Raw genomic sequence first — 15,259 nt, forward strand, 5'->3', positions numbered from 1 at the left:
CTTTATATGTGTTTTGTGTCTTCCATATACGTGTGTATCAGTGTTCAGGTATATGGGCAAAGTCACCATATTTCTGTTATATTTTCACATGAGCTTCAATGCTTTTGTTTGTGTGTTTTTGTTTTTCACTTCAGGGGTCAGAAAATCACTGACGTGTGTTTCATATTTCACACTCGACTATTTTCCAGGACTGACAAACTCATTCTTTATCAGATTAGTTACAATAATAATCCATGATCCGTGGACTAAAGACTTAGATAAATACACCTTTTTAACGTGGAGAGGAAGTGTGCAGGGACTTTCTCTCCAGAGTTCACAGTAAGCAAACAGTCATCAAAAAGTTTGTTTACATTTTTAGTTGCACGTGTTTCATTATGTAGCGAACACACTTTCATCATGACCCCATTTCTTCTCCTTCTTCTTCTTCTACCAGTGAGCTGACAGATTTAGGCAGCATTAAAATTGAATGAAGACGTCTCACGTGGTGATTCGCTTCATTAAGCGGAGCAGCTTCACGTGTGCAGACGAAAAAAGTCTTTAAGCAGTCAAAGTGAAGCCAAAGGATGCACGTTTATATTTTTATATTAAACTTATTGGAAGAAAGACGACGCTAAAGCAAATGTGCAAAATACTGCAGTTCCTTAAGTGTCCACTTGAGGCTCGTTGTATATGATAAGAAATGTGTTAGATGACCAACATGACAACAATATCATGATACAGAGATCCTGCAATAATGTGATTCTCAATATGAGCTGAAGAGTATGAAAGGTAACATGCAGGATGAACTCTTTTATTCACTTTAATTTAGTGTCAGTTTCTCATTTCATCACGCCTTATTATTTGGCAGCTGTCTGATACTATCCGGCTTCTTCTTCTTCTTCTTCTTTATTTTAGCTGCTGTCAGCATCTTCTTTGGCCTCTTAATTTTCCGTTGACTTTACCTTCCCTCATGTCATGAGCGCCACCATGTGGAGTCGTGAAGTAGTGACGCACAGTGAGTCAAATTTAGCAGTGCATCGATATTTATCGAATATTACGAGTCAGAACAACGGTATATTGTTCCATCCACATCCAGTTGTCCCAGCCTATTTCATGTGACGGATATCTTTATTCATGTCAGTTTACCGACAGAGACGGCAGCGAAGCGTCTGAGAGAAAAAAGTAGGACGAGAGGTCTCTGTGGTCTGCTTGGGTGTCACAAATATCTCCTGCACTCTCAGCAGGATTATGAACAGCAGCGCTGCCAGCCATGACTCGAGTTACACCCTGCGCTCTGCACACTCTTCCTCATCCCTACAGTGTACACGTACAGCCGCCCCCTCTCTCTCTCTCTCTCTCTCTCTCTCTCTCTCTGGGTCAATCACGACTTCATCACCTACCTTATCCCCAGGTTAATGTGATCACCAGTTCAAGTCATATCACCGCTCACACTTTGCTCCATCCGCCTCATCCAGATTCTCACATAAACTTTACTTTGAGGGCAAAATAATTCATTGAGTACGACCAAGATGGATACCAGACTGACTCTACCTACATATATTTCCATCTTCAAGGTTCATGCTTCATAGTCTTTCAATTTTTGTTTTCCTCCTTGAGTTATATTTACAGATATTATCTTTAATAAAAAAAAACAAAAAACAATCTTCCTCCAGCTGTGGCTTTGTGCCCGGTCATCCTCGGCCTTTGTTTACCTCTCCAAAAAAAAAAAAAAAAAACGAAGGATATTTCGTGACAGTTGTAGGAGTGACCTGAGTCCGACGCACCATCACAATGTGCAACTCATCGTGATAATAGTTAACAATCCACTCAACATCCATGTGACTTTAAAATCCAGTCTTCTGTAAGTGTGTTTGCAGAAATATGAGCATTATCTTTACGTAGCTGTGTTATATTGAATTCATTGTACTTAATATGTAACGTGTGTCAATCCAAAGCCAGGAGCTGTGTTGAGAGCGGGTGTGTGCGTGCATATGTGTGTGTGTGTGTGTGTGTGTGAGGAGGGAATGAGATTGCCTGCGTGCATGCTATCCAGCCTGACGACAATATTAACCTGCCTGTATTTGAGTGGGTTCGAATGCATGCATATCTGAGAGCGAGTGTGTGTGTGTGTGTGTGTGTGTGTGTGTGTGTGAGAGTGAGAGAGTGTGTTTAGGGCATGTGTATGCGTGACAAAGTGTGTGTCTCTGCCGCACAGGTGTGTGTGTGTTTGCGGGCAGAGGCAGTAATTCCTGTCCGTCTCCCTGCAGGTGGCAGCCAGCAGAGCAGCATCAGTCACTGCCGGGTCCGAACCTCAGTCACAGTGTCTCTCTCAGTCCGTCTGGCTGTGTCTGTTGCTGCTGCCGCTGCTGCTCTCACCGTCAGCGCTGGCTGATCGAGCTTGAAAAACCCTCCACTCAAAGCTGCCCTTGCTCTCTCTCGTCCTAAGCTCCTTGCACTTTTATTCCAGTTTCTATTGTCTTGGCCCCTCCCCTTTCTCCCTCCCCCGACTCCTTTCCCATTTGTCCCTTCAGCCTCCTCTACTTCCCCCCCCTAGATGCCCCACTCCTGGGCAGGGGCGCTTACCCCCCCTCCCGGTGCTGTGGGGGGCGAGGTAGGGAGCGAGGCGGGGGGGCCGGGTGTCAGTGTGCCTCTCTCTGTCTCGCTCCAGGTTATGGGCTCGCGCAGGATGAGCTTCTCTCACCGGCCTCCATGCAGTACAGCCTGCCCTCCCCGCTCGGCGCTGAGCCTTACTGGCAGGAAGTCTCCAGCCTGGACTGTGCACCCATCGCCACCACAGAGGAAGACACCCTCATGGAGATGTCTGATGTGCAGGTGTGGCCGTCTGGCAACAGCCCCTCCCTGGTGCCGGTGGAGGACTCCTCCCTGGAGTGCAGCAATGCTGACGATTCAGAAGGCCTCCTGGGGCTGCCGTACGGAAGTCTGGGACGACCAGCGAGTCAGGCCAGCGCGGCGAGCCCGGGGGGAGGCGTGCTGAGCGGCTCCATTGAGCTTCCTGAAGACGATTCAGAGATGGGCGTTGACTCGCTCAGCACTGCCACGCCAGCCTCGCTCGGGGGCACCATCGCCGGGATGAATCTTAACGGGCTGAACAATGGTCAGGGGTCAGAGGCGAGTTCGGAGGTTTCGGCGTTTACCAGTACGACTGGTGGAGACGGAGCCGGAGGAGGAGGAGGAGGAAGAGGAGGAGGAATGACGGGCTCAGTGGAAGGGCTTTCTCTTGTTGCAGGACAGCAAAGGGTGTATGCTCGGCTGAGCGAGTCACCTGGTCTGAGCTGTGTTGCTGATCGAAACGGAGACAGGTGAGTCGGGCCTCGTGCCTCCCTCTCAGGTCAGATCTGTGCTAACATCCTTTCATGAACTGGATTCTTTCAGACACTCCTGCAAAAAGGAAGTAACAGCTAGTTGTTAGGATAAGTTTCCCCCCGGGTCGAGCATGTGGAGGACCTCGCGCCTCCTCCTCATTGGTCTGTTCTCTGCTTTCAGGTCAGGTAACGGTGGAAACGGAGGTGGAGGTGGTGGTGGAGGCTCTTTCCTTTCTTACCTGCAGGAACAGTCAGGTCCAGGCTGGATCCCTGTCACTGACCCCACTCAGGCCTGGGTGGGCAATCAGCCTAAAGCCAGGCAAGCCATGGACACTATGATGTCATCAGTGTGTAACGCTGTGGACGGAGACCAGTCCCACATGTCCCAGGAGGCCTTGCTTCAGCCTGTGAGGGACATGGGCCACTCTGAGATCTTACGGGGTCACTTCAGAGGCACCCAGCCGTTTGAGAAGGGTTTGGGGTTCCCGCACCGCGTGCCAGAGCTGAGGGCCTGGGACGAAGTGCGTCTGAAGGGACAGGTGAGTGTTTATGGACACTCCTCCTCACACTGATTGAAAAAATGGTCTTTAAAAAAAAAAACACTGGATGAACTTGATCGTCCAAATACAAACTGTTTGTACTCTGGGTCAGACGGTGAGTTTAAAATCATTCGCTTTGTCGACGCTTAAGTTGTGAAAATGTTTCTCCAGCTAAAAGCTGCTGTGAGAGAGAGAGAGAGAGAGAGAGAGAGAGAGAGAGAGCGAGGGAGAGAGAGAGTGAGGGAGAGAGAGAGAGAGAGCGAGGGAGAGAGAGAGAGCGAGGGAGAGAGAGAGAGAGCGAGAGAGAGAGGGAGAGAGAGAGCGAGGGAGAGAGAGCGAGGGAGAGAGAGAGAGCGAGGGAGAGAGAGAGAGAGAGAGAGGGAGAGAGAGAGCGAGGGAGAGAGAGAGAGAGAGCGAGGGAGACAGAGGGAGAGCGAGGGAGAGAGAGAGTGAGGGAGAGAGCGAGGGAGAGAGAGAGAGAAAGAGGGAGAGAGAGAGAGAGAGCGAGGGAGAGAGAGAGAGAGCGAGGGAGAGAGAGAGTGAGGGAGAGAGCGAGGGAGAGAGAGAGAGCGAGGGAGAGAGAGAGTGAGGGAGAGAGCGAGGGAGAGAGAGAGCGAGGGAGAGAGAGAGAGAGCGAGGGAGAGAGAGAGAGAGCGAGGGAGAGAGAGAGAGAGAGAGGGAGAGAGAGAGCGAGGGAGAGAGAGAGCGAGGGAGAGAGAGGGAGAGAGAGAGTGTGGGAGAGAGCGAGGGAGAGAGAGAGAGCGAGGGAGAGAGAGAGTGAGGGAGAGAGCGAGGGAGAGAGAGAGAGAGAGAGAGAGAGAGAGAGAGAGAGAGCAGCTGCTGTCATTTCTCTGTCACTGATTTATTTGGTGACAGCTTTGTGTACGTTTTGTGGTGTCTGTTGTTGTTTTTGTTGTTGTTGTTGTTTGTCTTCAGAGAGTTTAAAGTTCTGGCATCGTAACAAGTTGACTTAATGTAAAGAGCTGATTGGAGCGTCTGTCATGAGTGTGTATTTTATATTTTTAAAAGAGGACGCAAAGGAGCGGTAACTGATCTGTCTAATAATTGAATAACGGGTATACTTCAGCCACACACACACACACACACACACACACACACACACACTGTGGTTCAGTTTAAAGAATCGGTCGTAAGGTTCGGGGTTCGATCCCCAGCTCCTGCAGCAACACGTCCGACGTGTCCTTTGGCAAGGCACTTAACCCCGACGTGGCTCCTCCTGCTGCTTCGTGTGTGAATGTACTCAGCAGCCTCTATCAGTGTGTGTGTGTGTGTGTGTGTGTGTGTGTGTGTGTGTGTGTGTGTGTGTGTGTGTGAACGTGGAGGTGTGACCTGCGGTGTGAAAGAGCTTTGAGTTTGAGAGGACCAGAAAATAAACACACACACACACACACACACACACACACACACACACACACACACACACACACACACACAGTCAAGTTCCCAAGATGGGCACATACAGCATGTCAAGCCAAATATAGCAAACATTCCCGCTGTCCTCTGGTGTTACATGATCCCCCCCCCCCTTGCCCCCCCCCCCCCCATCACACCCGCGTGTTCACTTTCTGGCACAACACCAGGCCGCACTGTAAAGGACGATCTCAGCCATGAAATCGTGCGAGGGCAGAAATAGACGGCTGCTTTCAGGAAGTGTTGGATCGACTTCACATAGAGCTGTTTTTGTTTGTTTGTTTGTTTTTCGGCGCTGTGTTGTAACAATGTTGGTGTTTTTTAGTAGAGATGGGATGTCTGGGCTCCAGGTGGATGAGACGCACTCAGGAGACTGGGTTTGAGTTTTAAATACCTGAAGGACGTCGGGGTGAAAGTTTCTTTGTGATCTTGCGTACGGAGCCACAGTGGAGCAGCCAGAGGTATTTAAAGCCCACAGATCACATGGTCAGAGAGAGAGAGAGAGAGAGAGAGAGAGGTGGGAATAGAAGCCTCCCAAGGTTGTCCTTCCTTAGATTTGATGTCATTGAGCGAAGACTCCTGACCTGTCAGAGGGAAGGAGGCAGACTAGGGAAAGGGCCCGCCGCCCCAGCGAATGGAGGACGACCACAAAACAAGCACACGGTGACTGACGCGGTAAAAGAAGGCGGCGAGGCTGCAGCTGTCCCCCCCTTTTTTTTTCCTTCTCAGCGGGGAGAAGTGCAGCTCGGGTAAACAGGCGTGAAGCCGTGTGTGTGCTGGGGCGATGTGGGCCCTCGTGACAGAGCTCCTCTTCAGCTTCGTGCTGCTGGCCTTCCTGGTCATCAGCTGTCAGAACGTCCTGCACATAGCCAGCGGCTCGGTGCGCTCGGTGCTCACGCACATTCACGCTCAGCTGGACCGCGAGCTCGGGGAGGTCGAGGGAGTGGCCGACGAAGAGGAGAATGTCACCACGAGGGTGGTCCGCCGTAGAGTCATCCTCAAGGTACCGAAGAGAGAGAGAGAGAGAGAGAGGAGAGGAGAGGAGAGGAGGAAGTGGTGACAGGAGGTTAAAAGTTACGAGGTTCAGTTGAAGATTGTGATTCGAAGAAGTTGCAGGAAGCATGATGATGATGATGACATGACAGAAAGCAATCACACGCAGACAGTATATTATTGGTTCTTTGCAGCGCTGATGTCTGACTGTCACTGATGTAAATAGATGAACTCTCGCTCGTCCGACCTGAGGGGCCTCGCTGGCGTTTGTTCCGGCGTCTGAAGCTGCAGGAATTTCTTTCACTTTATAAATAGCCGCGTAAACTTACCGCACATTATGTGAGGCTTTAATGAGCCGTGATTATAAGAGCTGCTAAGAAACATTAGTGAACTCAATGGATCCTGTCTGACCCCCCCCCCCCCCCCCCCCCCCCCCCCCCCCCCCCCCCACCTGTCGCTCATCTGCTCCTGTGTTGCTCATTATTGGTTGCTGATGATTACACAGCGGTGGAAGCTGTTTTTACACACCTACACCTGCAATAACAAACGTTTGTCAATGAGTCTGGGTGTGAAAAATAAGAGGAGGAGGAGGAGGAAGCATCGGGTCGCTGGTTTGAGAGTTAATCTTTGCATGGCGTCCCAGTGGGTATCGAACCCCGACCTTCCGTTTGAGGGATCCACCACTGAGCCACAACCGGCACCACAATCAAATATAACATAAGATGCATGATTATAATTATTAAAAGTCTAGGTATAGTGCGCGAGTGTTTTTTTTTTTTTTTTTTAATTCACCTAGAAGGTAAGAAAATGCTGTTTCCATCCACAGGGTGATGAAGTTGAAGATCTTCCTGGGGAGCAAGTGAGCGAGGAACAATTCACGGACGAACACGGAAACATCGTCACAAAAAAGGTCAGACATTAAAAAAAAAAAAAAAAAAAAAAGTGTAGAAATTTCTACACTTATTGTTGTAAGTGTCACAAAACGCTGTCAGCATCTCTCAACAGAATGATTATAAACCATTATAATCATTTTGCATGTGCCCAAATCATCAATATTTTTAATTTTAAGTTTATTCAAAAGACAATTTATCTTTTGATCCATTTCTATTTCTTTATATTTCACCAACTCTTGTCTCTTCACTGCCTTGTTCCCACTCTCTCCGCCTCCATCCGTCACTCTCCCCCACCCTCCCTTTCGTGTGCGCCTGTGTGTAGATTGTGCGTAAGGTTGTGCGCAGAGGGAAGGGGTCAGGTGAGGAAGGGGTTCAGGAGGTGAGCGTGGAGGGTTCTCTGCAGGACGCCAACGAGCTGGAGGTTGACGCTGAGCAGTTCATAAACTACGCCATCCTGGGCCGGGACAGCAGCAAGGTGGGCTTCTGATCCGCGGGGCCGCTCTCTCTCTCTCTCTCTCTCTCTCTCTCTCTCTCTCTCTCTCTGAGGGCCTGAGGGGGACAATCAGCGTTTCTTTTGAATCAGAGCATCTGATGACTTTGTTTTGTTTAAATGTTACAGCTCAGCGAGAGGTTGAGGTCTTTGCTCTGACAGTCTTAAAATGACCTTTTTAACAAAGAGTCCGTCTTAAATCACGAGCCAAGAGGGAGAGTTTAGTTTGCAGGCTGTATATAAAGATGGACGGTGCGTCTCAAACTCCGCCAGTTGTGCAAAAAATGAAGCCAAAATATCCCTTTATAATTCTGCTAACCGAAACAGCAGATCACATTCTTGTGTTTGAAGCAGACACTTATGATTATATATAAATCAGTAACTTTTTTTTTTTTAGCGTTCGTTACCTTCCTCTCGCGACGCTCTACTTTCATTATCTGGTCAACGCAGCGCTGCAGAAGCCTCATTGGCCGACAGAGCTGTCAATCTTTTTTTTTTTTTTTAAGTAAAACAAAACTTTTCATAAAACTAAACACTTGCACAGGAAGTAATCATCACGAAAAAAATATATATATAAGTGATGAATAAAAGTGGATTTTGGTCGACCTGTGTCCCATCTGGTAACATGGAGGAGGCGGGAGCTTGTGACTTGTACTGCAGCCGAATGTCCCGGCTTCACTTTTGAGCAGCTTGTCACGTCGTGTCCATCTTTTTATGCAGCCTGTGAGGTTTTTTATCCGTTTCATGGTTTGATGTATCTCTTCATTTAAACACCCAGATCTTCTTCACACCTCGTGTTCGTCTTCTGCATGCGAGACGAACACACGACTTTGCCGTGTTTGCTGTCACGTTATCGCTCGCAGTTTTTTTTTGTTTTTTTTTCATTTAGTCATCAGTAAGCTTCACCTCCTGTGTTTGTTTCCTGCACATTAATAACTGAATGAAATCATTGTGGCTCCTCCTCCTCCTCCTCCTCCTCCTCCTCCTCCCACCACTCTGTCATTTCTGTTGCCTTCATTAAAGTTTTTAGTCCTTCAACTGTGACTCTGTGCTGTATCACTCAAACATGCAAGACTCTGAATTGGAGCCGAGTCAAATTTCATTCACAGACTTTATATCATAATGTGTGAGTAGTGAACCTGCAAGAAGAAGAAGAAGAAGAAGAAGAAGTAGAGGATGGAGGGTTGACCACATGCAGACGTTTTCTGTCCTATGTGGTCAAATCTCATCTCAACTTTTAAAAAAAAGTGTTTTTTTTAAATATTTGACACTGATGTCCTCTGAGTCCTGAATACTGTAGATGTCTCTGATGTCCTCTTATCTTCAACTGTCTCTCCGCCCATCACTTCTGTCCTTGCTTGATTGTTGTACATAATTTCTTTGTTTCTTTTCTCCCCCCTTCTTTCCTCTCCCCCTTATTTATTTGTCTCTCACTTTTCCATTTCCCATCTCTCGCGTTTCCTTCCTCTGTTGTTCCATTTTCATCGTTTATTCCTCCCATCCTTCCCCTCCCTCCGACTAACGCTCCCCCGACCTTTTTTGTCCCGCTCCTGTCATCCCACCTCTTCTCGACCCTCGCATCTCGTCTGCTGCCAACCCTCCCTCCCCCGTCCTCCGATGTAGCCCGATTCTGTGGATGTGAAGAAAGGTGCTCAGATAGTGAAATGTGCCAGTCTGCGGAGAGTTAAGCAATGAGGCAGACCCCGCAGGTACGGGACTGACCCACAGTGCCTCGTCTGACCTGTGGGATCCACCATTTAATCCAGTCTCTCTCTGGATTAAATGAATCTGAATGTACATTTAATTCAGTACTAATGACTTGTCATGTGATGCTGGCACAGCAAAGTGACGCTTCAGGCTGATTTATGACCACAAGATAAATAAACGGATCAGATCAGAAAAAAAGCGTTAAAGCAGCTGCTGTCGAGTAAAAAAACATCAGTATAGAAACTTCTGTAATGTTTGTTAATTTTTACGCCATTCGTTTGGAAAGCTTCTTTTTTTGTAAACTAATTTTTAAACTCTGTGAAGTTTTATTTTTTACAGTGTAAATCCTCGTCTGCATTCAGATTGTCAAAATGTTCCGACACCACATGTTTTACAACGTCACAATCTCTCATATTTTAAAGAGCGAAAGTATCAAAAAGTCACCAAATCTGTAAAAAATAAGTTCTCATCTTTAGTCATCATTTTAAACAAATGCTAACGTAAGCTAATGCTAAAAGTAAGAAAGCAACATTTAGACAGTGTGCGAGAGGCTGCATGCAGTCATTTTAAACTATTAGGTCTCTTGTATCAAATCAAAGTTTATCACTTTCACATCATGACAGTTAAAAAAAATAAAAAAAATCTTTACAATACAGAAAATGAAAGTTTCTGTGCTCTAAATTTCATCTCTTTAATATGAATGTTTCGGCCACTTTCGTTCTCGGTGCATGTTTTGTTTTGACACGACTGAAAATGATCTTGTAACGTGACAGCTCTCAAGGTCAGAGCTGTGAGGCCAGTTGTTCTGTGACGTGCTATCTGGAGCCCCCTCTATCGTGTGTGTGTGTGTGTGTGTGTGTGTGTGTGTGTGTGTGTGTGTGTGTGTGTGTGTGTGAGACAGTCTTGCCCTTTCTAACGTAAAGGCCACGACATTCCTGAGATTACTGATTCTTCATGCGACTCGCTCCTGAATGTTAAACCGTTTTGTGCTTCGGTGCTTCTGCAGGACGAGCTGGAGGCCTCTCATTGGCTGATTAGAGACCACATGACCGGATTAGAGATGCACTGATTGTGACCCCTAAACACAGAGATTTTATATCTTTACATTGTTAGAAGTCATGAAATGTCATTTGAACGCATCTCACAAACTGAATGTCGCTGATATTTCTCAGAGTCGATGCCGACATTTTCACGTGTTTGTCCCTCAGGTGATTCCTTCGCCTCTTCTCCGAGGCCTCGTCCACACGTAGCCGGGTATCTCACAAAACGAAGATATTTCTCCACGTTTCGTCCTCTCATCCACACGAACACGCAGATTCACGTCATCGAAAACGAAGCTTTTAAAAACCTCCGATCAAAGTGAAGATTTGCGAATTCTCCGTTTACGCGTTTTTGCACGTGGACGTCAATAACCCGGGGTTTTGTGTTTTGCGACAGAATATGTTCGTACGTCACATATGCGACCTGTGTTTACATTCGGAAACAGCATGAATGAGCTTATAAACGCACTTCTACGGTTACGTGTGGATGAAGTTTTTTCTAAAAACAAGGTTGTGCGTATGTAAGTTTCTTTCTAGACGGACGGGGCAGGATATTCGTTTTTTACAAAAACCCGGCTACATGTGGACGAGGCCAGAATCAGCAGTTAGGTGTATGTCAACATTCAACAGACACATCGTCTTCTGTCATTGGTCGAGGATTATTTACCAACCAGGAGATGTTTGCTAACATGGCTAAATCAGCAGATATCGACATTCAGCAGATACATCGGTGCATCTCTACTAAAACCGACCTCAGTTTAAAACAGTTCACATGAATCTAACTTAACTAAAAACATTAAAAACACATTTGCATTGATGCACTGCAGTCTGCATGGCACCTGCTCTGTCTTGTTTTGTTTTTTTATTGTAGTCAGATTTAAAAAAAAAAAAAAAAAAGAAAGAAAGCTGATGTCCGTCCCTGAAGATTCGTCCTGTTCTCTCCTCTCTGCAGAGTTCTCCACAAGATTCAACCCCTTCACCAAATCCATCCTACATGGACACATGACCAGCAGCAGCTGTCAGGAGAAAGAACACACACAAAGAGGCGGACAGACAGGAATGAAGGGCGAGAGACAACCACTGACAACCACGGCGACCCCGCCGACTATCAGCACGCACCGGAAGAGAAGGACACAGATTAACCTGCAGTTTTTATTACCTTCTTCTTCTTTTTTTTTTCTTTTTTCTTTTTTTTTTTTTTTTTTTTTTTTTTTTAAAGAAACCGTTGGGGAAAAAAAAAACATCTAATACTAGTCTAGAAGCATGATTTCGTATAAAAGAAGAAAAAAAACAAACTCAAACAAAAAAAAAAACTAGCAACCAAAACGTGCTTCCTGTTATCTGTATCAGCATGAGTGACTGCTGCCGCATGGCCTGTCTTTAACTACAAATACTGAGGGAATAAGAGGGGGGGGGGGGGGGGTAAGGGAGGGGGAGGGAGGGAGGGAGGGGTACACCGCTGTGTGGGACAGGCATGCAATATGGGCTGTGGTCAATCACACGCCCTGTTTTCTAAAACAAACCGGGGGGGACGTTTTATCCGTCAAACAAAAGAGGGAGACATAAACATCATCTCTAGGCAACAGGTTCCCCTCCTCCTCCCTCCCCCCCCCCGACAAACTCGTCCAAGCTAAGAGCATCGCAAACTCGTTTTAAAAACCTGTCAAAGTCCAGTGAAGCTACAACTATCACCCCAAGGATGTCGGTGTTGTACATAATATCGTATGCACTAAAAAAATGTGTGTTACGTGTGTTGTTTTATGTTTTTTAAGATCCCTATGCGATTCCACTGATGCTGCTGTTTCAGGTACCCGAGAGTTCCCTCCCTGTTTGTTTTTTTCTTTTCCCGTTTGATTCGTTTGGTCTGAATCTAGGCTATATATTATTCTATATATCTTGAGATCTTTGTGGGTACAAGAACATGCAAATGTCGTGTCGCTCTGCCTGTTTTTAAACGTCCAATCTCTGTGCGTCCGGTTGTTTGTTTCTTTGTGCTTTTCATGTGTTTCCACTTTTTTTTTTTTGCTTTCTGACGTGTTGAACCGTAGAGGGAAGACTCGCTGTCGGTCGTTTACTGCACTGTGGGGGTTTTTTTGAGCCTTGGGAGGCAGGTTTCTGCAGTGAACCTGCCCACCCGACCTTCCCTCAGAGTAGTTTGCCTTGTGTGGACGGTGACAATGAGACACATGAAGAGAAAGGACCTACTCGACCATCCCACTCCGTCGCCTTTTCTTGTCCCCGGCGTTAATCAGATCTGTCTGAATAAAAATCCAAACACCTGTCTTTACTCTCACATTCGCCCTACCTCCACCTCTCACCCGCTCTCCTCTCCAGTCAGCCTCTCAGAGTAGATGTAGCAGTCCTGTTTACCCCCAGCAGGGGGCAGGATCTCACCTTCAGCAGCTTCTGATTGACCTCATCATGCTGTTTTATGACACCGCCCCCCCCCCCCACATGAGGTGCACTTATTACCATCTCACCATGTCACTTGAAGCGGGGATGTAAATGTAGCTGTAGTCAAAATGTAGCCCTGGTCTGATTGGGTGAAAGATGAGGAGTGAGCCGGAGAGAGGAGATGGACGAGGAAGTGTTGAGCTTTGATGTTTGTCTCCTTGGTAACCAATAGGAGTGTAGCAAAGAAAGTCAGTCACCAATCACTGTGAAGAGAAACTGTAATACTGACCCGCAACTGTGAGCCTGAATCTTCCAGAAGAAGCGTGATTCACTCTTTTTTTTTTTTTTTTTTTCTGTCTCTCTCTTCTTTTTTTTTTTTTACGTCTTAAATGTTCCACAGAAGAAGCAATAACTGCTTACAGTACACAAGGAGAGGATCGCTTGTGTGAGTGTTGTCTCAGCGTTTGAAGGCTCGCAGCTTTAGGCTCCTCCTGACTCCGCTCAAAATGATGTCAGTACATTAGTATCCCTCCTTTTTTTTATCACTTTGCCTCTGGAGGGAAAATAACAGCATGAAGCTGTAAGGTTGGGCTGATGTTCCGTGTGACTTTAAACCAGCCATCCCGTCTTTGCAAAAGTGCCCAGTCTGGTTTTGTTACTCATCGAGGAATGTAGGTGTGTTAAGCCGTAGTTTTTCCAATCTAATTTACAATCACATGCACCTTGAAGACATCCAACTGTATGTGTGTGCGTGCGCGTGTGCGTGCGCGGATGTGTCACGCTTGTCACGTGACATGACGGACAAAGAGCAGAAGCGCTCAGATTCACACATGTAAATCCTATTCACTCTTTTTTTTTTTTTTTTTTTTTTCAAAGTTGATTTACCTCAACACGTGTTGCCATCATCACGTGACATCAAGTGTACACACACACACACACACGCGTTTATTACGACATTGAATGATTTCTCATGGGCCGGGCGGGTTGGGGGGGAGAAACATGTAAGTCACACAAAAACGTTGCAATAACCACTCAACAGTTACGTGTTTTGTTTAGTCCGGCGCCGCAGCCAGAGATGATGAATGAATGTAAGGTCGTGGTATTCTCTAAGTCTTGTTATAAAGTAGTCATCTGTGTCGGCCTTGTACTTTAGTAGATGTTAGGATTGAGCGTCATCTGTCATCACAGTCATTCATACAGATCACGTGAGAGGAGACTTTAAAAAGAGAGAAGCCTCATAAGGTATCCCTACCTGCACCAGATATTATTTCTATTTTATTATATTTTGTAATAACTACTAATAGTATGATGTGAATAGAGATTACACAGCAGTGTGATGTTGTATTATCCCTTGTTTTAGAGCATACAGTGTGCTCACTTAGAGCTCATGAGTATAGTATGCTTGGGTAGATTTTTGAAGCAGAGGCTGTTTATAAGTCCACTGCTGATGTCAGGGTTCGAAGGGAGGGAGGGAGGGGGTCTGATGAAAAGACTCAGATGGACTCGTGAGAAGGCTTGGTGGCTCTGATGGCTAGTCTTTCAAGATGACAAGCATTTTCCCCCTCAACACACACACACACACACACACACACACACACCCAACCCCTTTAATTTCTAACCTCTCCCTCCTTTCACCAAAAATAAAGAGCGAGCCGGTTCTAAGGCTTCCACGTGGTGACGGTTTGAACGGGCGGTTTTGAAGGAGGAGTCCGGCTCAGTGCATGCATGAGGCAGATGTGGTTTCACCCCCGAGGGAAATTCAGCATCTGCACTTGAGGGACGAACGAGACGATGCCATGCACCAAGTTCATGCAAAAATATTAACTGTTGCAAAAACTAGAGAACACATGTATATTCCTTTAGAATGGATTGAAGACATTATTAACGCAATAGCATATTACTCAATACTAAGGAATGCAACTGCGCACATGCACAGAAAATGTTTTTAAAATAAAAGGCTATATATATATGAAATATATAAAAAAAAAATATATATATATTTACTTAGAATGCTATGCACCCTTACTTGTCAACTGGGATTCTAGTTATGTTATGGATGTACTTTTAGCATCATAAAGCTGTAGCTACCAAGAGACTGTTGAGTTCTGGGTAATGCCTGCAACCTGGGGATAAATAGGGGTCTTGTGGGTATTTTAAACTTTTTTTTTTTTTGTTTGCTTTTTTTTATTGTTATGGAGAGTCAAACATGAATTTAAAATATAAATGTAAAAGCCTTTTAATCCAATCGAATCGGAAGGACATCTATTGACAATATTCTCTGTACACCAGCTCAACATTTACAAAATTAATAAAGAAATGAAATGTGTTTGTGTTTAGTGTGTATGCTTTTACTTACAGACAGAGAACGTGCCTTTATAAACCTGCAGCTAAATCATATCACAGCTAAAATAAGAGCTAGCATTGTGCTACTTCTTGGTATTAAAAAAACGATGCATGCAGTGAAGACAAA

At 46.0% G+C, this 15,259-nt stretch overlaps 1 protein-coding gene across 15 annotated transcripts in view; it reads left to right on the forward strand.

The window, feature by feature from the left end:
* Positions 1–15,115, forward strand: part of ank1a (ankyrin 1, erythrocytic a) — a 103,844-nt gene extending 88,729 nt beyond the window's left edge. For 10 of the 15 annotated variants that reach the window (XM_079369872.1, XM_079369881.1, XM_079369883.1 and 7 more), the window contains 6 exons: positions 2,648–3,299; positions 3,484–3,841; positions 7,092–7,175; positions 7,481–7,633; positions 9,272–9,357; positions 11,348–15,115. In XM_079369872.1, the coding sequence (XP_079225998.1) occupies positions 2,648–3,299; positions 3,484–3,841; positions 7,092–7,175; positions 7,481–7,633; positions 9,272–9,343 (1,319 nt within the window). In that variant the 3' untranslated portion in view covers positions 9,344–9,357; positions 11,348–15,115. The other 5 variants (XM_079369877.1, XM_079369879.1, XM_079369873.1 and 2 more) reach the window with 5 other exon arrangements.
* The last annotated feature ends 144 nt before the right edge of the window (positions 15,116–15,259 follow it).

This window comes from Symphodus melops (genome assembly GCF_947650265.1).
Source record: "Symphodus melops genome assembly, chromosome: 1".
Lineage (NCBI taxonomy): Eukaryota > Metazoa > Chordata > Actinopteri > Labriformes > Labridae > Symphodus > Symphodus melops.